The 21,499-nt window shown below is 48.4% G+C and overlaps 2 protein-coding genes across 2 annotated transcripts in view; one reads left to right on the top strand and one right to left on the bottom strand.

Annotated features, from left to right (window-relative positions):
• Positions 1-14,768, top strand: part of SNRNP200 (small nuclear ribonucleoprotein U5 subunit 200) — a 28,640-nt gene extending 13,872 nt beyond the window's left edge. Inside the window, exons 19-45 of the mRNA XM_030311194.2 lie at positions 146-277; positions 459-647; positions 1,218-1,415; positions 1,819-1,971; positions 2,085-2,165; positions 2,436-2,519; positions 3,389-3,495; positions 3,832-3,950; positions 4,243-4,397; positions 4,510-4,699; positions 4,907-5,080; positions 6,491-6,651; positions 6,961-7,188; positions 7,545-7,736; positions 7,825-8,003; positions 8,191-8,342; positions 9,196-9,304; positions 10,114-10,222; positions 10,722-10,911; positions 11,006-11,170; positions 11,395-11,516; positions 11,738-11,881; positions 11,980-12,156; positions 12,465-12,625; positions 12,741-12,822; positions 14,136-14,228; positions 14,332-14,768. Coding sequence (XP_030167054.1) covers positions 146-277; positions 459-647; positions 1,218-1,415; positions 1,819-1,971; positions 2,085-2,165; positions 2,436-2,519; positions 3,389-3,495; positions 3,832-3,950; positions 4,243-4,397; positions 4,510-4,699; positions 4,907-5,080; positions 6,491-6,651; positions 6,961-7,188; positions 7,545-7,736; positions 7,825-8,003; positions 8,191-8,342; positions 9,196-9,304; positions 10,114-10,222; positions 10,722-10,911; positions 11,006-11,170; positions 11,395-11,516; positions 11,738-11,881; positions 11,980-12,156; positions 12,465-12,625; positions 12,741-12,822; positions 14,136-14,228; positions 14,332-14,475 — 3,990 coding nt within the window. The 3' untranslated portion in view covers positions 14,476-14,768. The remainder of the gene's footprint in view (positions 1-145; positions 278-458; positions 648-1,217; positions 1,416-1,818; positions 1,972-2,084; positions 2,166-2,435; positions 2,520-3,388; positions 3,496-3,831; positions 3,951-4,242; positions 4,398-4,509; positions 4,700-4,906; positions 5,081-6,490; positions 6,652-6,960; positions 7,189-7,544; positions 7,737-7,824; positions 8,004-8,190; positions 8,343-9,195; positions 9,305-10,113; positions 10,223-10,721; positions 10,912-11,005; positions 11,171-11,394; positions 11,517-11,737; positions 11,882-11,979; positions 12,157-12,464; positions 12,626-12,740; positions 12,823-14,135; positions 14,229-14,331) is intronic.
• Positions 14,769-15,934: 1,166 nt separating this feature from the next.
• On the bottom strand, positions 15,935-21,337 carry CIAO1 (cytosolic iron-sulfur assembly component 1). Its single transcript, XM_030311195.1, has 7 exons — positions 21,052-21,337; positions 20,322-20,470; positions 20,057-20,168; positions 19,866-19,954; positions 19,418-19,619; positions 18,700-18,787; positions 15,935-17,827 (listed from the first exon to the last, which is right to left on the bottom strand). The coding sequence occupies exons 1-7, from the start codon at positions 21,188-21,190 to the stop codon at positions 17,587-17,589; spliced, it is 1,020 nt and encodes a 339-aa protein (XP_030167055.1). The 5' UTR covers positions 21,191-21,337; the 3' UTR covers positions 15,935-17,586.
• Positions 21,338-21,499: the final 162 nt, after the last annotated feature.

Below are 21,499 nucleotides of genomic sequence, written 5' to 3'. Positions count from 1 at the left end.
CTCTTTATTCCAGTGTTACCTTGACAAGTGTGGGACCCACCTCAGTCCTGCTAGAAGCTCTAAGGCCAGTTTCTAAGAGAACTTGGGGATACTAACCCTGTGGTGGTAACGTCTTTTCTTTATTACCTTGGCTTTGCTTCTATAGGTTTTAGTTTCCACAGCAACTCTGGCTTGGGGTGTGAATCTCCCCGCACATACAGTCATCATCAAAGGCACCCAGGTGTACAGTCCAGAGAAGGGGCGTTGGACAGAACTGGGGGCACTGGACATTCTGCAGGTATAGAGCCTTTGAGGTTATTTTCAGTGGGGAAAGGTATCCTGTGTATAAAATTTATGCCAAGAGGCCAAAAAGGTGGCAGATGGAAGGTGGGGTTCTGTAAAGTAGAAGTCTGGGAACAAAACCGTAGGCTCTGTGGCCATAACTCTCTTAAAAGGTTTGCAACCTGTTTCTGACCTAGATGCTGGGACGTGCTGGAAGACCCCAGTATGACACCAAGGGCGAAGGCATACTCATCACGTCTCATGGGGAGCTACAGTACTACCTGTCCCTCCTCAATCAGCAACTTCCTATCGAGAGCCAGATGGTATCAAAGTTGCCTGACATGCTCAATGCGGAAATCGTGCTGGGGAATGTCCAGAATGCCAAGGTAGGGAAGGGCTCTGCCCGTCACGCGTCTTGCCTTCTCCAGAGAAGCCAAGATACCAGGGTGGGATGGTCTCCATTGTGGTGTTGTGGACCACCAGCGTGTAGGGACTTCCAACCCTGTGCCCCACATCTTCAATGTAAGCAGTCTCTCTGAAGCTTGTCAACTCTGTGGCTGACAATTCCCCTTGTTACCAAGATCTCAGAAAGAACTCTGTCGTTCTAATAAGATACTAGAAACCTTCAGAAGACAACATACATTCTTCTAGTTGGGAATTAATTTCTCTCTTTTTTTAAAAAATATTTTGAGAGAGAATATGTGCATGCGAGCAAGGGAGGGGCCGAGGGAGAGGGAGAGAGAGAATCTGCACTGCGTGGAGACAGCGTGGAGCCCAACTTGGGGCTCCTTCCCACAAACTGTAGTAAGATCATGACCTGAGCCAAAATCAAGAGTCAGACACTTAACCGACTGAGTCACTCAGGCATCCTTGGAATTAATTTCTAAGTGATCTCTGGGAGCTTTTCATTTGGACATAATTTCTCCATGCTCAGACCAGCGGGTTTTCTCTTGTAGGATGCGGTGAACTGGCTTGGATATGCCTATCTGTATATCCGAATGCTCCGATCCCCAACCCTCTATGGCATCTCTCATGATGACCTCAAGGGAGATCCCCTGCTGGACCAGCGCCGACTGGATCTGGTTCATACTGCTGCCTTGATGCTGGATAAGAACAATCTGGTCAAGTATGACAAGAAGACAGGCAACTTCCAGGTGAGTGGGTTGAGGGATTGAGCCACAGGTCTCAGTAAAAGTGGTGATCTCAGGCAATTTTTTAAATTGTTTTCTTGATTTGAGCACTGCCTGTGTAATTGCCCATTGTGTAGAAAAACAGGTGGGATTAGACTGTGCCCTTCGAATCTCGGAACCTCTAAAATGGTATAGTAGAACCTGAGGGTGCCTGCTTTCTGTCACTTGAGTCTAAGCAGATCATCACCTGTCTTTTCTGTGTGGGCATCAGTTCACCATAGGTCAGTTTGTTGTGCCATCTTTCTTCATGTGCTTGGGCCAGAAACTCTTGTTGCTGTGAGTTCCTCCAGTGGGCACCTGTTGTCTACAGTGAGAGGTTGCCACTTGTTAACGATCGCCGTTGGATTGAGTCTTCCTCCCTTCATAGGTGACAGAACTGGGCCGTATAGCCAGCCACTACTACATCACCAATGACACAGTACAGACCTACAACCAGCTGCTGAAGCCCACCCTAAGTGAAATTGAGCTTTTCAGAGTCTTCTCGTTGTCTTCAGAGTTCAAGAACATCACTGTGAGAGAGGTGAGTCCACACAACGTGTTGGGACAGATGGTTGGTACTCGCTGCTGAGTTGCAGGATGGGTTCTCTCCTTAGTCACCTGGCTTTTCCTTGACCGGTTCCCTTCTTGTGGCAGGAGGAGAAGCTGGAGCTGCAGAAGTTGTTGGAGAGGGTGCCCATCCCTGTAAAGGAGAGCATTGAGGAACCCAGTGCAAAGGTGAGCTCACTCTGCTTGGCATAAGGATTGGATGGTTTTGTAAAAAGTGAACCTTGAATCTACGTTCGTGTTTGATGACTTGCTCAGTTTTCCTGGTTTTTGCATCCTTTCCACATGTTCTTTATGTGGAGTAGCAGTTATTTAATGCCTATAAAGTGGGAGCTGTGGATCCGATTCGGCATGATCCATGGATCTCAGAGCAGAAGTGTGATTCACCTTCTTGCACCATCAATGACTGGCCATTTTCTTGCTGACCTTGCTTTTTTCCAGATCAATGTGCTTCTCCAAGCCTTCATCTCACAGCTGAAATTGGAGGGCTTTGCGCTGATGGCAGACATGGTGTATGTCACGCAGGTGAGAGCGCAGTTGTGCTGCCAGGAGAAGAGGCCTAAACAGTTCCAGTCCCTTGTGCTATTGTGTGTCTTGGAAAAAACAGGCTGACACTAGTGAGGAGGGGAGAAGGCCAAGTTTTGTTCTAGTTGGCTTGTTGATTATGTGCATACGGCATAGCCACTCTGTGTCGCTGATCTGGAGCGTGAGGAGAGGTAGGGCCTTAAGAGAGAGTGCTGGGCAGGTTCCATAGGGAGAGCCACAAGACATAATGTCTGCTTCCCTACAGAGAGTGACTTTCCACTACGGCTAGGCTTATCTGTAAATCCAGAAATGGCAAAAGGTTCTATTAGCTACAGTTCGTCTTTACCTTTGAGGGCAAGTCATTAGCATCCTTGCTTTTGCTAGAACCCTGAGCGCTAAATGAGCCGAACCTTAAAATCGCAATGGATATTAGGTTAAGATGTTGTACAGTAAGCTCGAGCTGCCCTTTTCTAACTATTCTGCATTCAGCAAACATCAGCTACCTAAAAGGGGAAAGGCAGGGGCGCCTGGGTGGCCCAGTCAGTTAAGCATCTCAGTCTTGATTTTGGCTTAGGTCATGATCTCATGAATTCATGAGTTTGAGCCCCGCGTTGGGCTCTGTGCTGACAGTACAGATGGGGATTCTTTCTCTCTCTCTGCCCCTCCCCTGCTCTCCCTCTTTCTCAAAATAAATAAATAAACTTTAAAAAAGTCTTTAAAAAGGGTGGGGGAGTAATTACAGAGGACTTTATTTTTGAGAAGTGTGACTGATTGCATCAGAGCTTGAGGTAATTAAGCCATGTGTCGAGTGGCTTCATTAGGTTGGGGGTGGTGGGGACTTAACAGAGGGAATGCTTTATCTTTCCCAGTCGGCTGGCAGGTTGATGCGTGCCATCTTTGAAATTGTCCTGAATCGAGGTTGGGCGCAGCTTACAGACAAGACACTGAACCTCTGCAAGATGATTGACAAGCGCATGTAAGGACCTACTGGGCTGGGAGCTGGTCACCATGAGTTAAGGTCCCCAGGCTGAGGATGTCGTGGGGAAGCCTGGGAGTGCTCTTATCTCTGGTCCTCACTCATGAAATGGGACTTGAACTTGGCTAAAAGTTGAGAAGAGGGAGGGCCCTTTGAGGTGGAGCCTGGGGGTGGGAGGAGAGTGGTGATGAGTGATGGCTTTCAAGTCTCACTGCTGGTACAGTTCCAGATGCCTTCCTTTAATGACTGTTTTGTGTGGTCACAGCTAATTGAAAGCCATGACAAAGGCAGTTTGTTTCACAGGGGACTGACCGTTAATGTTTCCTTCCTGGCTAGGTGGCAGTCCATGTGTCCTCTGCGCCAGTTCCGGAAACTCCCTGAGGAGGTAGTGAAGAAGATTGAGAAGAAAAACTTCCCCTTCGAGCGTCTGTATGACCTGAATCATAATGAGATAGGTATGTGGGGAGCTACCCTCCTTGTCCTTACTGTTCAGAAATCTTTCTAAGCCTTCTTGCTTTCCATCTCCGGGGCCCGGTGCCCTACTGTCCTGTGTTCACTTCTCCTATTCTGCTGAAGTAACATGGCTAGCTCTTGGTCCCGGGACTTTGACTCTTCTGGACTGCACTGAGAGTGGAGGGAGGAGGAGTCTGCCCACCAGAGCGGACTCTGCCACTTGCCCACAAGGCCCGGTTTGCAGCTCTGCTTGGAAGGCTGGGCTGCAGCCCCCGTACCCTCCTGTCCTTCTAGGGGAGCTTATCCGCATGCCGAAGATGGGGAAGACCATCCACAAGTACGTCCACCTCTTCCCCAAGTTGGAGTTGTCGGTGCACCTGCAACCTATCACACGCTCCACCCTAAAAGTGGAGCTGACCATCACGCCGGATTTCCAGTGGGATGAAAAGGTGAGGCTTTGCTTGGCGGAGGGACTACTCGCGAATGCCCCTGAGGAGAGCTGGATTGGAGGTGCAAGTCCACGCTGGCTCGTGTTCCTTTTACTTGTGCTTGTGTTGACAGGTCCATGGTTCGTCAGAGGCATTCTGGATTCTGGTGGAGGATGTAGACAGTGAGGTGATACTCCACCATGAGTATTTTCTACTCAAGGCCAAGTATGCTCAGGATGAACACCTCATTACGTTTTTCGTTCCTGTCTTTGAACCACTGCCCCCTCAGTACTTCATCCGAGTGGTGTCTGACCGCTGGCTCTGTGAGTGTGTCTCTGTATGGTCCCATAGGGACAGGTCTTCTGGGGGAATCAAGAGTGTCTTTCACTTTGTGCTGGACTGGACTTCGTGGGGTCAGAGTGATACTATCTGCTGCTGCTTTGGGGTTTTCAGTGTGCATGGAGGGGCTCTGAGGGGTCATTAGGTAAAGAGAGGAGTGCTTATGAGCTCTCCCGTTTCTGTTCTGGCAGCTTGTGAGACCCAGCTGCCTGTCTCCTTCCGGCACCTGATCCTACCGGAGAAGTACCCACCTCCAACCGAACTTCTGGACCTGCAGCCTTTGCCCGTGTCTGCTCTGAGAAACAGTGCTTTTGAGAGCCTTTACCAGGATAAATTTCCTTTCTTCAACCCCATCCAGACCCAAGGTAGGTGTTTCCATCCCCACGCGGTTCATTCCTCTGGAGGACCTTAAAGGTTCCGTAGAGACAGATATGTTCAGTGGCAAGAAGGGACGTAGGGCGCTCGGGTAGGTGTGGGAGCTCATCAGTGGCAACTGTTGGAGCACACTAGGACTTTTTCCTTTCTTAGTCCTTGGTTACTCTTAGATTTCCTTTGCTTATTTGCCTGGCTCATTGAGGAGGGTCAGAACAAGGTCGTATTATGATGCATTGTTGTTTCTCAGACTCAGGAGGCTGGATCTGTGCTCCTGTTGCTTGTGTGTGCAGCATGTGCAGTGTTGACTGAAGCCTCCTTTCCCTTCATTTTTTTTTAATGCATTATTTTAAGTTTATTTTTATTTTGAGAGAGCGCACACGGGGGTGGGGGGGGGCAGAGAGGGAGAGAGAGAGAGAGTCCTAACTAGGCTCTGCACTGTCAGCGCAGACCCTGACACGGAGCTCGGACCCACAGACTGAGAGATCATGACCTGAGATAAAGCAGAGTCGAATGAATGCTCAACTGATTGAGCCACCCAGGCACTCCCCTGTCTGTCGTTTTAAATAACAGGCATGTTCACAGGGCATGTCCTGTTTCCTAAGTACTTTGGCTGAGTACATCTGGTTATTTTCTCTTTTATTCCTCTCACTGATCCTATGGGGGATTTACTACTTGTGATACTATTATTAGTGTCTTGCTTTACAGATGAGGAAGCTAGGCAGAGAGGCACCTCAACTGAATCATTTAATAAACAGAACTTGGACTTTAACCAATCTTTTTTTTTTTTTAATGTTTATTTTTAAGAGACAGCGTGAGCAGGGGAGGGACAGAGAGAGAGGGAGACACAGAATCCGAAGCAGACTCCAGGCTCTGAGCTGTCAGCACAGAGCCTGATGCGGGGGCCTGAACTCACGAACCGTGAGATCATGACCTGAGCCGAAGTTGGACACTTAACCGACTGAACAACCCAGGTGCCCCCCCAACTGACTTTAACCAGTCTTGATGCCAGGACTGAGGCTTTACCTTCTTTCAAGGAGAGTGTCGGAGGGTAGCCAGATGATGGTAGCCAGTTCCTTTTTGTTCCGTATCCTGGTCCCTGAGAAGACTGGCAGAGAAGCACCGGATACTTGGTCTACTTTCTCTGCCATCTTGCAGATCTCCCTGCTACTGGACTTCTTGGTCTTGGGCTCTTCGCCTGTTGCTTGTGTGTGAGAGGGAGAGCATGAGGGGAGAGGTGTAGTGTAGTAGGCTGGCTGCAATTAGAGGCCCTAATGCCTCCCCCTTCGTTGTCGGCACTTGGCAGTCGACTGGCTGAGTTTCTCCGGGTGTCCTCTGTTCTGAGGAGTGGTCTGAGTGTCTTTTCTCTTTGATGTTCCCACTGCTGCTCTGCCGGCTTCCAGTGTTCAACACCGTCTACAACAGTGATGACAATGTGTTCGTGGGGGCCCCCACGGGCAGCGGCAAGACCATCTGCGCGGAATTTGCCATCCTGCGGATGCTGCTGCAGAACTCAGAGGGACGCTGTGTCTATATCACTCCCATGGAGGCTCTGGCAGAGCAGGTATGTGGCGTGCTGCTGTGTCACGTGTGAATTTTCCCGGAAGCTATTTTTATCTGAGTCCAGATCAAGATTTTCTAAGCCCTTGAAATTTGCAGGGTTAATTGGGGCGAGACACTTTGCTTTTGTTCATGTCCCCAGTTTGTGTCCTAAAGAAAAATACTCTTAAAGGTCAGTGTGGGATTATAAGGTAGCTTGAGATCTACAGACCATCAGGTCTCTCTATTTGGCTTCTCAGGCAATTCTCATTACAAATGAAACGATGCCTGTCATGGCCTGATGTTTGCTGCCCTTCCTCTCCCTGCGTGCCAGGTTTACATGGACTGGTATGAGAAGTTCCAGGACAGGCTCAACAAGAAGGTGGTGCTCCTGACGGGGGAGACTAGCACGGACCTGAAGCTTCTGGGCAAGGGCAATATCATCATCAGCACCCCTGAGAAGTGGGACATTCTTTCTCGGCGGTGGAAGCAGCGCAAGAATGTCCAAAACATCAACCTCTTCGTGGTGGATGAAGTCCACCTTATCGGGGGCGAGAATGGGGTATGGCTTAACCTTGCACACTGGAGGGGCTGCGATTGGCTGAGTGTCCTTAGCTTTGGGGAGTTAGGTTTGGGTCTGAGGCAATAGACTAGGTTCTTCTCCCAGGAGGATTCTGCTTGTCACCCTATTCCAAAAGGACGTTGTGAGCCTTTTTTGTAGTACTCTTGGAAAATAGCATTGTTTAGTGAAGATTGGCTGCTATGGAGGAGGTAGAACCAAAGATTGGAGAGCGCTTAATTAGAAGGAAGAGTTAGGTGATGGTTTTGAGGTGGTTGAACTAGACAGAAAGCCTAAGTCAGGGTGGAGGATAGGGAAAGAGAGCCTGGGCCCCTAGTGACTCCCCGCCTCTGTCCCAGCCTGTCTTAGAAGTGATCTGCTCCCGGATGCGCTACATCTCCTCCCAGATTGAGCGACCCATTCGCATTGTGGCACTTAGCTCTTCGCTTTCGAATGCCAAGGATGTGGCCCACTGGCTGGGGTGCAGTGCCACCTCGACTTTCAACTTCCACCCTAACGTGCGCCCTGTGCCATTGGAGCTGCACATCCAGGTAGGGCCGCTCTCCCCGTTCCTGCGTGGACTCTTGTTGAAGTACCAGGTATTGTAACTTCTGTCTTTTCGTTTTCCTCGGTCTCCAGGGCTTCAACATTAGCCATACACAAACTCGCCTGCTCTCCATGGCCAAGCCCGTGTACCATGCTATCACCAAACACTCTCCCAAGAAGCCTGTCATTGTTTTTGTTCCGTCTCGAAAGCAGACCCGCCTCACTGCAATTGACATTCTCACCACATGTGCAGCAGATATCCAGCGGCAGAGGTGGGATGGCGGGGGCGGGGGAGGGGGGGAAGTTGGGTCAGTGAGGTTGGCTGATCCTGAAGAGTGTTCTGTTTATGAGGGTGGGGGTTAGCCCCATTGGGGCCAGGGACTGGGCAACCGCACAGCTGGAAGGGTCTTGCAAGGGATTGGAACTGCTCTGAGCTAAATCAGCGCCCGTGCTGCCTAGGTTTTTGCACTGCACGGAGAAGGATCTGATCCCGTACCTGGAGAAACTAAGTGACAGCACGCTTAAGGAAACACTGTTAAATGGAGTGGGCTACCTGCACGAGGGGCTCAGCCCCATGGAGCGACGCCTGGTAGAACAGCTCTTCAGCTCAGGTGAAAAAAAGTGCTGTGGCCTAGAGGGAGATTGTATCTGGGAGTGTCACAGGTGGTAGGAACGAAACTTTAGGATGTGGGTGATACTTCCCTACTGCACACTTAACCACCTTCAAAATACTTTTCTGATTGTTTTACATATTATCTCATTTGATTTTCCCAGTAACCTTGTGGTATAGGTAGGATATTATCCCTACTGGCTAGCTGAGAAAACAGGCACATACGGTCGTATTACTTCAGAACCTGGTTTTCTAGACCTTTGACCAGTAGACCTGGTTTTCTATGGATACCAGATTCGCCAAGGTTGTTAGACCTTAGAGATGTAGTAAACGGTAGAGTCTCCCTTGGGTGGCCTGTGTGCCACTGTCCCTTGTTGACCTCTGGCATTTCACATAGAGTATTGTCACTCTGACATTCTTTGTTGGAGCTGCAATGGAGTTGCTCCTGCCAGAACCACTTACTGGCACTCTTTGGCCCTTGAATCTATTTGGTTTGATGTACACTCAGCTCAGTTTTGCTGCCGTGTACTGAGCCAGCCTATTAATGAGTTGGTGTTAGCATTTTCCAGTCAACAAGGCCAGTGTGTCAGGCAGATGGCTAAGCCTGGCTTTCTCTGGGCTTCGGATTCGGTTCCAAGATTACCTTGTTTCCTCTAGGATAGGCCCCCAAGCAGGGCAACAGCAGCATAGAGCTCCCTTTTCTAGTACTGTGTTAACCCTTAGCCATTATTAGGGCTCATTTCCCAGCACACTTTGCTCTGAGTTCTGAAACTTACCACAGGATAAGCCCCTATCTGTACAGAAGGAGGCTCCCAGTGAGCCCTGCACTCAGTCTTCTTCTCTCTACTATCCAGGGGCTATCCAGGTGGTGGTAGCTTCCCGGAGTCTCTGCTGGGGCATGAATGTGGCTGCCCACCTGGTGATCATCATGGACACCCAGTACTACAATGGCAAGATTCATGCGTGAGTCTAGCTGTGCTGTGCATTAACGGGAACCTTCCTCCTAAAATGAACATAACATCTGAAGATCTGGAAATTAGCTATTACAAAAAAGAAGTGTTAGGGAACTAAACAGTCAGCTGAGGTTCCCCCACAGCCAGGTGTCAGAGAGTTTTTTTAGTCTTAGGACCTAGGTTCACATTTGCTTTTATGATCTTCCTCTCATTTCAGCAAGTTAGAGAACCAGGAAGTTTGAGCTGGAGATTAGGTAGTTAACTCGTGTATTTTATAGACTGGGAAGGTGATATGGTCCAAGTCACATACCTTTGTGGTGACGAGATGTAGAAGGATTCGTTTTTCTCCGAAAAAAATTGAATGATTTAACTCTTAATTTTTTTCTCAAAATGTAGACTTTTTTTTTAAGTGACTGTTATTTATGGGTTTATTTTTAATGCCTAAAACTGCGTCTAGGTATGGATTTAAGTCTGGTGACTTGAGAATTCTTGAAGTATACACCTCTTTGGGGAGCTTGACTTACATATTTGATCCTTTAACAGGGAGTCACTTGCTTTTGGCACTCGATGGGTTGGTAGCTTTGGTTCAAGGACCCTGAGCAGCAGAGTCCCAGCTCTTAAACTTGAAAACTGTAATGATCTCTAAACAAGTGAAGCTAGTACCTGAGCACAAGAAGCTGTAAATACAGAAGTCTGCTGTAATTTGCCACTGTGTCCCATATTTACATTTTATTCTTTGACATTGAAGTAGTCTTAGCCTCCTGAGTATGGCCTCTGTGGTGATGGACCTTTTACCTGCCTTCTTCTCTCTGTCACCAGGTATGTGGATTACCCTATCTACGACGTGCTTCAGATGGTGGGCCATGCCAACCGCCCTTTGCAGGATGATGAGGGGCGCTGTGTTATCATGTGCCAGGGCTCCAAAAAGGTCAGTCCTGGCCTTGTGCACCCTCTTGAGATCCTGGGCCTCAGAGTAGATTCTTTAATAGATGCCTTTCATTGTTTACAGTTTTTCTGTCAACTTCTGTTTTTTATTTGTTTTTTTTTTTTAATTTTCCACATTGCTTTGGTAATAAACCTCTTAGCCACGTGGAATTTTGTAGCCCTTTGTTTTTGCTACTGCTGTGGATTCCTATGTGTCAAGGTTTTCACCTTCTGGGTGGTTTCTCATGTACTGTTAGGCCTGTGTGACTTGCTGTATCCCTGTTCCCACCATAAAAATACCCAGTGATGCCAGTGGGAACGGACACACACATCCAGCATTCCAGGTCCAGACCTAGTTCACCTTGTCTCTGCAACTGACTTCTTCCATTATTGTATTAGCTATGTCTGTCACACCAGGGCCGTTCCCTGTTGATTTGCCCTTGGCCCTTCATTGTAACCATGTTGTCATTGAGTGTTACTGTCTGTCCTTTTCCAACCTGTAGGATTTCTTCAAAAAGTTCTTATATGAGCCCTTGCCAGTAGAGTCCCACCTGGACCACTGTATGCATGACCATTTCAATGCTGAGATTGTCACCAAGACCATTGAGAACAAGCAGGATGCTGTGGACTACCTCACCTGGACCTTTCTGTACCGCCGCATGACACAGAACCCCAATTATTACAACCTGCAGGGTCAGTGGACTTTGGAGCACGGTATCCTTTTGTGGCTTACAGACCTTGCCGGCCAGTCTCCCTGTGACTCCCCACTTCTCTCTCACCTTTGCAGGGATCTCCCATCGTCACCTGTCTGACCACTTGTCCGAGCTTGTGGAGCAGACCCTGAGTGACTTAGAGCAGTCCAAGTGCATCAGCATTGAGGATGAAATGGATGTGGCACCTCTGAACCTGGGCATGATCGCTGCTTACTATTACATCAACTACACCACCATTGGTGAGGGGCCGGCAGGGGCTGTGTCTGGGGAGCCCAAGCTAAAGAAGCCTTATGCAGGGGTCTGCAGCCCACTGGGATGAGAGAGCACAGGGCTTCCAGTGCCCTGGAAGCACATTCCAGGGATGTATCATAGGGTCGGGAGGAGTAACCCAGTTAACTCTCCTGCCTGCTCCTTTTCTACCTGCGTTTGACTCCTCCCGTTTCTCCTTCTCTTTGGCTGTCAGAGCTCTTCAGCATGTCCCTGAATGCCAAGACCAAGGTGCGAGGGCTTATTGAAATCATCTCCAATGCGGCGGAGTACGAGAACATTCCCATCCGGCACCATGAAGATAACCTCCTGCGGCAGGTGAGGGCATCTTGGATTCAGGAGGACATCTTTAGAGTTGAAACTTGGCCTGTGTGCCCAGAGCACATGTTGTCCTTGTCACCACAGGAAGATCCTAACACATCACCCACACTTCTGTTTTGAAGGGTTGTGAGCTTGGGGCAGGTGGTACTTTGGGCCTGAGAGCTGTTCTCAGGCAGGGTCACCTGTTCATCACCAGCTATTTTTCTTCCACTCTCCAGTTGGCTCAGAAGGTCCCCCATAAGCTGAATAATCCTAAGTTCAATGACCCACATGTCAAGACCAACCTGCTTCTGCAAGCTCACCTGTCCCGCATGCAGCTGAGTGCCGAGCTGCAGTCGGATACTGAGGAAATTCTTAGCAAGGTATAGTGCGGGTGCGGGTGTGGAGTGGAGGGGCCAGTGGTGGCCTGTGAAGTGGTGGTTCCAACCCTACCTTGTCCTGCACTCCTGTCTCGGTTCAGGCAATCCGGCTCATCCAGGCCTGTGTGGATGTCCTTTCCAGCAATGGGTGGCTTAGCCCTGCTCTGGCAGCTATGGAGCTGGCCCAGATGGTCACCCAAGCCATGTGGTCCAAGGACTCATACCTGAAACAGCTGCCACACTTCACCTCAGAGCATATTAAACGTTGTACAGACAAGGTGAGCTGAGTCTGGACCCGGATTGTTGGGTGGCTGAGCCAAGTTTCTAGGGGAAGGAGGGGACTTGTGGCGGTTGTGGGAGGGGAGTCACAGTACAGGGGGGGTTCTAGTTCTGGTTCCCCTGAAGGTGTTACGTATTGAGGTACTAGGGAGCCTGACGACTGGACAATTGTGGGCTGTGTTCTTTCTGAAATCGTGTATTTAGATGATCTGATAGCATAGGAGTTGAACCAGCAGTTATTTGGAGCCAGGTTTCGTTTGCCATTAGTATGCGTTCTGCTTCCCTGACCTCTGAATACGCACTGCAGGGAGTGGAGAGTGTTTTTGACATCATGGAGATGGAAGATGAAGAACGAAATGCGTTGCTTCAGCTGTCTGACAGCCAGATCGCAGACGTGGCCCGTTTCTGCAACCGCTACCCTAATATCGAGCTGTCTTATGAAGTGGTGGATAAGGACAGCATCCGCAGGTGAGCCATGGTCAGCCGGGTGCCCTGCCCCAGGGTCCCTGCTGGGCACAACATGACAGTGCGCTCTGACCCCACTGCCACGTTGCTGATGTGCTGCCCTGCTCTTCTCCCACAGTGGCGGGCCAGTTGTGGTGCTGGTGCAGCTGGAGCGAGAGGAGGAGGTCACGGGCCCTGTGATAGCACCTCTCTTTCCACAGGTGTGTTTTCATAGCTGGACAAAAACAAAAACCCAATAGAAAGCTTTTTGAAATGTCCCTGTGAAAGACAGTTTGATATAACTAAGATTTTTAAATGGTCAAAAGGAATCTCCAACTCCGTTTTTTTTTTTTCTAAATTTTTTTTTTTTTCAACGTTTATTTATTTTTGGGACAGAGAGAGACAGAGCATGAACGGGGGAGGGGCAGAGAGAGAGGGAGACACAGAATCGGAAACAGGCTCCAGGCTCTGAGCCATCAGCCCAGAGCCCGACGCGGGGCTCGAACTCAGGGACCGCGAGATCGTGACCTGGCTGAAGTCGGACGCTTAACCGACTGCGCCACCCAGGCGCCCCTCCAACTCCGTTTTTAAGTAGTGGTATGAGGTGTCTTCTGGAGGCCTTAGCCATTGGCTAGAGTACAGAGTTCAAGGGTGCATTGTCACTGGGGAAGGGAAATTTAGAGTCATGACAAGACACAAAGCTGAGAATTAATCTTGGGGCCATGGGTGGTTTTGTTGATTGTTTTTTGCTTTAAAACAATTTAGTAGGTGACTGATCATTGTTAAAGACATCACTTCTATAATATTGTCATTCTCTATGACTGTTAAGATGCATTTGTTTTTAAATGGCTCTGGGATACTTGGGTTTTTCCAGTCCGTGTTTCTTCTCTCTCCTCTCTCACTACCCCCCCACTCTGCTTCCAGTTACTTGGTTCTTTACCACCAGAAAAAAAAGTCTGATTCCTTATATGAGAGAGTAATTGAAGACTGAAAGCAGAAACCAGATACGTTGTAATGTTTTATTTTACAAACTAGTTGTTTAATAGGCTCTGGGGAAAGTGCTTTAAACGAACACCTGGGCTTTCTGACAGGAATGGCCAGCAGAGAGGCTTTCGATAGAGGCAAGGCCTGCTTTGGATCCTCTCTGTCGGCAGCTTATCTCCATGTTAACATGTTTTGCTTATCTGGCATATGTGTTTACTTAAAAAGGATCTCTGAGAACTCAGCTGCCTGGCCACAAAGGCTAGATCTCTAATAGTGGAATCTTGGATTCAGTGACAAGGACTGAATGGGAGAAGACGTTCTGGAACAAATAAGGAAATGAACCAGAACCCACAATGAGTTCATTTGCTACTTAAAAGTGGAGTTCATTTGAGATACCTTTCGATAGTTTTGAAATCTTAGTTATAACAAATTGAGGAAATTTTAGAAAGCTTTCTGTCTGGGCTTTTTTTTCCTGCTTTTATAATCATTCCTATGGTCTCATGGCCGTCAAGTTTTACATGCCGACATTCTTGGCTTTTGGTCCCTGCAGAAACGTGAAGAGGGCTGGTGGGTGGTGATCGGCGATGCCAAGTCCAATAGCCTCATCTCCATCAAGAGGCTGACCTTGCAGCAGAAGGCCAAGGTGAGTGTGTGCTGGCCCTGGCATTTGTTCTGAGCTGGGGTCAGGGTGAGAATTCTTCCCCCACTGCATTCATGCTCACCTGGATTTCTTCTGCTCTCTGTAGGTGAAGCTTGACTTTGTGGCCCCAGCCACTGGCGCCCACAACTACACTCTGTATTTCATGAGTGACGCTTACATGGGATGTGACCAGGAATACAAATTCAGCGTGGATGTGAAAGAAGCGGAGACAGACAGTGATTCAGACTGAGTCCAGAGGCACTTGACTCTTGCAAAGAGGAGAGAAGAGTTGCACCCGAATCGGGAAGATGTACAGTCCTGTGGGGACCGGATCTGTTCGTGTGAGGTCTGGCCCGTCAGTGCAGGTACTGTCCCGGCCCCCCTCCGCTACTTTGCCCTCTTGTTACCTTGCCATCTAGACTTGGGATCCAGTGTCTACAGGTGTCCCGTAACTGTCAAGCATAAACTGTGTACAGCATTTTTAGCCATGTTCTATGTAGTTCCTTTTGTCAAACATTCTAATAAAATAACTTGGAGAAACCACTTGTCTTTGCAGTGTTTCCAAAGAAATGTTTCTTTTGTCTACCTAAGGCCCTGGGCCAAAAAGATGGTTTTTTTTTTTTAGCCATTGAACTTGCTTATAATGAATACCTCTAGAGGATAAGGCTACTGCTTAGGTGGCCTGTCACCCACAGCCATTTTAGTCAGTGTGAGGGAGGGATCAATGTGAGATAGCTTCTCTTTGGTCAGATTTATGCCCTTGTCTACTACCTCAGTTGTTATCTAGATATCAGCACTACTGTGGGAACTAACACTGAATGTTAGTCTCTCACGATCTGCAGTTTCCCCTCCCTTAAGGAGGCAGTAGCAGAAAAAGGGGATTAAAATGCACCAGCTGGGTAGGGCCCAGTCTTGGTAAAGCAATTTTGTGATCTTAGATTTACAAATTTTCCTCTTTAAATTCTTGCCTTCCGTTCTTTAGGAATAAATGTGCATAAAATTAGAGATAATTTTCAGTTTCTCTAAACCAGTAGTTTTCAAATATGACTTTAGGACCCCTTTTACACTACAAAAAATTAAGAACCCCAAAGAAATTTTATCATCTATTGACCTTTTACTAAAGATTAAAACAAAATTTAATGCATTTAAAAATAATTTTTTATGAAAAATACCTTCCAAAACAAATCCAGGGAGAAGACTGCATTTTACACTTCTACAATTATTTTTATTTTTTTTTATTTTGAGAGAATGCAAGTGGGAGAGGGACAGAGAGGAAGAGAAGGAATCTCAAGCTGGCTCTGTGTCCGTGCAGAGCGCAGTGTTTGTGGAGGGTGCTCAGTCCCACGAACTGTGAAATCATGATCTGAACCAAAATCAAGAGTTGGACAGATGCTTAACTGACAGCCACCGAGGCGCCCCTACAGATCTTTAATGTCTGGTTTAATGGAAGACATTCTCATAGCTGTTTCTACAATTTTGTATATTGTTTTGAGTTGAAGTGAAATGACGTAAAGCTGATTTTATACAGACATAAAGTCAGAAAAGGGAGGGGCTTTTCAAGCCTTTCAGGCGATCGGCTACTAGATACTACAGCGAGACTCTGCAAGTGATAGTTTTTTAAAGGCAATGTGGAATCTGAAACCTCATCGGTAATAAACTTTTTGTCCTCTATTGTTAAAACCCGCTTTGAATGAATCTCTTACCCACGAATGATTTCGTGACATCGCGCCTTACTCATTTGAAAAATGTTGGTTCATGGATTTAGGCAAATCTTCCAAATGACCCGTTTCATCATACAAATCACATCTGTTAGTACCACCAATCTCATCAGAAAAGTCTTAAGTGTTGGGAAGATGTCAAGTTCATGGTGGCAATACAAGTCTAATTTTTGCTTGAGAGCTCTATTTTTTCACTGGCAACACTGTCAGTTTCCCTTGAAGTGAAAGTCTCATTCCATCTGTTTCCCAGCAAATGTCTGCCAAATAGCCAGTTCTAAATAACAATTTGCTAGTTGAAGTAAAAATGGTATGCCATGAAGACCTAAATCAGCTTGTACCTCAACTGTACAACTTTTTGTCGAGACCACCTTCAGTGTACAGAATGGCTTTATCATGCTTTCCACTGTCAGAATATTAGCTCATTCTTAGGGGTCAAGATTTAACAAACTTTTTATTGGTTCTATCCAGGATATTTCTAAGTGAGGTTACCAGTATTTTTTTTACCAGGAGAGCAAGGCGGCTGAAGACCATGACCACTGGTGTTGGCTGCCACTGCCTTGATTCCTGCCAAGGTGCCAACAGCTGACCTCTCAGATCTCCTGAAAGACTCTTGGGACCACACTCTGAGAGCTATTGTGCTAGGTGTTGCCTCAGGTGTGTTTTCAAAGTCTAAGGTCATAATTTTCATGGTGTAAAAAATCAGGCGAAGGCTGTAGCTCTGAGGATGGTCCTCAAGTCAAAACCCATTTGGAAGTGACTTGCAGAAGACAACTTGGGTGACACTGAAGAACTGATTGCCTATGGAGTGATTCTCTACCTTTTTTCATTATGCCTCTAATGAGCCTCATTAGCCATCTTTTTCCTACTTGCCCCCACCATGAAAATTTAATAACTGGTGGCCCTTTAGAGGGTCACAAACGGTCTCTTAGATTTTTTTTGCTAAAATTTTCAGAAACTAATTTTTAGCCCCACTGAGAATGTACAGCCTAGCCAATAATAACTTTTAGTGTTCATGTCTTCATTTATTTTTCAGCATTTTCAGTTGCCACCACAGCATATGGCACAGAAGATACACGAGGGTTTCTAAGGGAAAGCAGAAGTGTATCTTACTCTAAACCAGCCTACGTTAAAAAGTTTCCTTCAACCTTGATTTGAACATCTTATCTGTAAGGATTATCCAGAAATCAGGAAGGCAGGACCAATTTCAGAAAAGGACTCACCATGGAATTCTTTTAAATTGTGAATGTCCTTATAAAATTGGACTTGGGACTCGACCTATTTCTACAAAGCTTCCAATTTCTGAAAGGCCTAAGAGGCATCCTTTCTACATAGAGATAAGGTGATTATAAATACGATATTCATCCCCCAAAACTTAACACTGCCCTCAAGCAAGATCTGTGGCATGACCACAATGCACCGGATGTTCTGTAGCTCTTTACCAAGGGTCCCATGTCAAAGGATGGGGAGAGTGAGCAGTTCTGTGACTCTGTACTTCTACCCAAGTGTGAATGGAAGAGAGCCAAGTTAAGCGAAGGTCAAGGATGCTTTTCTAGGTCCTCTTGGGGCTGGGAAAGTCTTATGGCATTTTTTGGGAAGCCATGATTCTGTCCAAGGTCAAGGTAGCTCTCCAAGGTCAAGGTAGCTCAGATGCCTTCTGGTCGCTGATACTTCCAGAAGGCCACCTCCCCGTCGTCACTGCAGGAGGCCAGGAGCCCCTGCTCCTTAGGGTTCCAGGCCACACAATTGACATCCTGGGAGTGGGCCTGAGGCAAGTGGGCTGTCAGGGAGAAGGTGGGCTGCTGTGGATCTGAGCTGGGATCCTCCTCAAACACACGGATGGCATCATCCCCACAAGCTGTGGCCAGGGCCCCTGTCAGCTGACACCTGGGAGGAACATGGGCATCAGTGAGTATGCAAGTGGCTCCTCCATCCCCACCCTGGCAAATTAGGTACAAGAGATTGGTTCTACAGTCCTTGGCCAGCTCTTCCCAAACTGCAGGCCTCAGGTAAACGCCTATTATTGAAAAGCTTCCCTAACTAACCACAGCCACAAATCTGTCCCCCCTGAATTCAAGTGCTGCCATCTAGGTTGGGTTTCCCCGGTCAACCCCAAAACTCCACAATTCTGAGCTGCATTTTCTTCACTTAGCCTAAGCAGTTTCCCTTGTCGTGAGCTATTCTTAACCATTTTTTTTGAACAGTACTAGGCCACTGAACTTCACCATACTTTATTTAAGGTCACTTTTGTTATTCCCAAACGTTTGCTAATATAAATAAAGCTTAGATGCACATCAACTATTTTCATTGCTTAGGATTTTTTCCTACAGATAGTTATGGCCAGAACTTCCCTCTGACGGACTCTCCTAGATGAATGGTATGGCTTTTCTAGACTCCATAAGGGTAGAGTCAGTGTTACCAACCATAAAAACCCCAGCCATGAGTCCCAATTTCAAGAATAAATATTTCTGGATGGTATGATGCCGTGACCACCCCCCATACCCACCCCTACCACAAGGCTGGTGCTGCCCTCACAGCCTAGATGTTAACATAGGTACAGGCCTGGGTCTGTAAGTCTGTTCCCCGCTCCTGTGAACCTCAGGCCAGCCAGCTCTGAGCTAGATAGTCTGCCCGATTTGAATAAATGAAAGTGGCTGCTCTCCATTTCCATGTACTCTCAAAGGTGGTAGAGAGACGCACGGGGTCTTGACTTCTCTAAAATCTCTCCAAATGGGCGGATGTGGGGATGGAGGTCTTACCAAGCAACGTCGTAAATGGTCCTGGAGTGGAAGCCTGACAAAGTGCAGATACATTTCCAGCTGGGGTCAGAGCCGCTGCATGCCACCCCTGCACAACAGACTTCTCTTGAGCCTAAGACATGTCTGTGTCCCGGGCATCTCAGGGGAGGAGATCCTGTCTGCCCTCCCTTACCCCCACCTTCAATCTGTGACCTCATTTTCGTTCCTCTGTCCCCATCCTTACTGATCTGCCTTACATACTGTGGCCAGACAGGGGTTTTTCCAGAATGCTGAGAAGGAAATGTCCTGTTTTTTAAAAACTTTTTGCTACGGACTATGTCTGACTAGTTGGCCTGTCTTTTAAGGCCACCAACCAGCCACCCAACCCGCCTTATTTCTCCCAGAATCCTTTACACCCTATCCTCCAACTAAAGGAATCAGGGTTCCTGACATAAATCTAGGCTTTTACGCCTTCAATGCCTTTGCTCATGTTGTTCTGTATTCACCCAGAATTCTCATGCTAAATTCCTCGTGTTAAAATCCTGTACACTTTCAAATTCAGATGAAATGGCTCCTCTTCCACAGTCTTCCCTGATTCTGCCAGTACTCACTTGGGAGCCCTCTCGTGGCACATGCCCTTTCTACCCCAATTTGCTGTGACTCATCTATATGTCTCAGACCCTTAGTAGACTATAAACCGCACGAAAGAGGAGTCTCCTTTAGCTCTCTGGCCCCTCACCTTGCTCGTTGTTTGGTAGATACTGGCGCCAGATACGCACAGTACGGTCATCACTGCAAGACGCCAGGCGCTGGCCACTGGGGTCAAAGGCTAAGCTCCACACCGTGGATTCATGGCCTTCAAGGGTGGCGTAGCATACCCAATCATCCTCCTCCTCCCGGTAGAGCTTCACTGTGTCATCATAGCTGGCAGAGGCTAACAGCTGGGGGTGTGGGGGAGAGAGGGAACACAGCACTTGTCTCTGTGGCTCAGGAAGTGCCTATTTCCAAGATCTCTCCCAGCTAGGACAGTCCCAGGGATCTGTCTCTATAAAGGGATTAAAAATACTTTTAGCCACAGATAGAGATCCCCCATAAAAGCCAGGTTGAGGCTGAAGAGGAAAGGAAGGCTGGGCATAACACTCCACACCAAAATTTCTTCCCAACGAGATAGCTCACCTCACACTTACCTCTTGGCTTGGGTGCCAAACCACATGCTTGACATCCTGTGTATGAGAGTTGAGGACACTGACACATTCATACTCATCTTCTTCATCAACTGTGGGAGGGGGAGAAAAAAAGGAGCCCGCCAGCTGACCCTGTCAGGGATATAGAGTCTGTTCACTGGCTTGCAACTGCGTCTGGAAGGACCTAGACTCACCTTCCCAGACCCACACACTCTTATCTCGGCTGCAGGTGGCAAGGAGGTTGCCAGAAGGAGCCCAGGCCACTGACTTGACCTCATTTTCATGGCCCTCCAGAGTCGTTACACACTGTGAAAAGGGAAGAGAGACAAGAATCAAACAGCTGAGACCCCTGGGGTTCTTCACATGGGTATAGCCCAGCTAGTCCAGGTTGGCTCAGGTTCCCGAAACAGCCCTAGGGAGCAAAAAGGCAACAATCCTGCTCCCATCCAGCCTGGTTACCTCAAAGTCATCCTGGTTCTTCTTCCAAATGCACGTGGTAGCATCGAAACTGGCAGAGGCTAGGTAATTGCCACAGGGAGACCAGGCCACCTTCCGCACAGTGCGCTGGTGGCCTTCGGAAAGGACAGATTTGCAGATCCAGCTGTCACCTAAAAGCAGAGGACAGGCCAGTCTCTGGAGCTGGGTGCACTAGAACGTGCAGAAGCACTATCAATGCCGTTAGATAATAGGGGCTAGTGCGGGAGCCATGCTGGGCTCAACAGGCATATTTAACAACGTGCTTTCAGAAAGCTGTAACTTCCTCTACTTCCTTTGGAGGCATCCTTATAAAACAAATCTGAGGAGTCACCTTCCTGATTTAAAACTGTCAATGGCTCCCAAATGCTCTCAGAATAAAATTTAAACTTCACCCCTGTGTCGCAAATTACTCTGCACGATACATTCCTACCACCCTTCTCTTCTCCCTTTCCGGCCTCAGCAATTATCACAATCCCCTCGACAGTTCCAGCCTACTGACGTTTTTGCTTCCAATACTTGCCGACTCCTTTGCCCAAAAAGTCTTTCCCAGAGTGGCCAACTTGAAGGCGGCCTCTCCCTCCTTCCCTTTAGCCTGTAACCCCATTCAGGGTCGGATTGCCCCAAAGGCTGCGCACTCCCTAAGCCCGGCACCCACACTACGCGCACGCGGAACCCACGGCAGCAAGGGTCGCGCAGCGAGGCCGGGACAGACCTTCTGTTCCCCAGATGCGGACTCTACGGTCACCACCGCACGACGCCAGCAAGGTTCCCGCGGGGTTCCAGGCCAAGAACCAGCAGCGGGAGTCCGGGTGTGCCGGGACGCGGGCCAGCAGCACCAGCGAGTCCTTCATGACGACCCGGAGCAGGGTGCGGAGGAGGTGGGCAGATGCAGGAGCGCCGATTACGAGTCAGTTGGTGCAAACCCCCGCGACGCCCACTCCGGCCTTCCAAGGCCTTCGGGTCCCGCCACTTCCGCCCGAAGGCCCGGGTCTTCCTGGGAACTGAAGTGCCCGCTGCTGCGGCCGTGCTGCCCTCTGGGAGTTGTAGTCAATTTCCCCCCACCCCAGGAGGAAAGCACCGCGGGACAGTCTCGAACTACCAGTCCCGTGAGGCCCTGCGCAGGGAGCCGGCGGCGCGCCCGGGCTGTGACGCGCGCGGGG

Source organism: Lynx canadensis, chromosome A3 (genome assembly GCF_007474595.2).
Source record: "Lynx canadensis isolate LIC74 chromosome A3, mLynCan4.pri.v2, whole genome shotgun sequence".
Classification (NCBI taxonomy): Eukaryota; Metazoa; Chordata; class Mammalia; order Carnivora; family Felidae; genus Lynx; species Lynx canadensis.
This window is presented reverse-complemented; position numbering and strand designations above follow the sequence as displayed.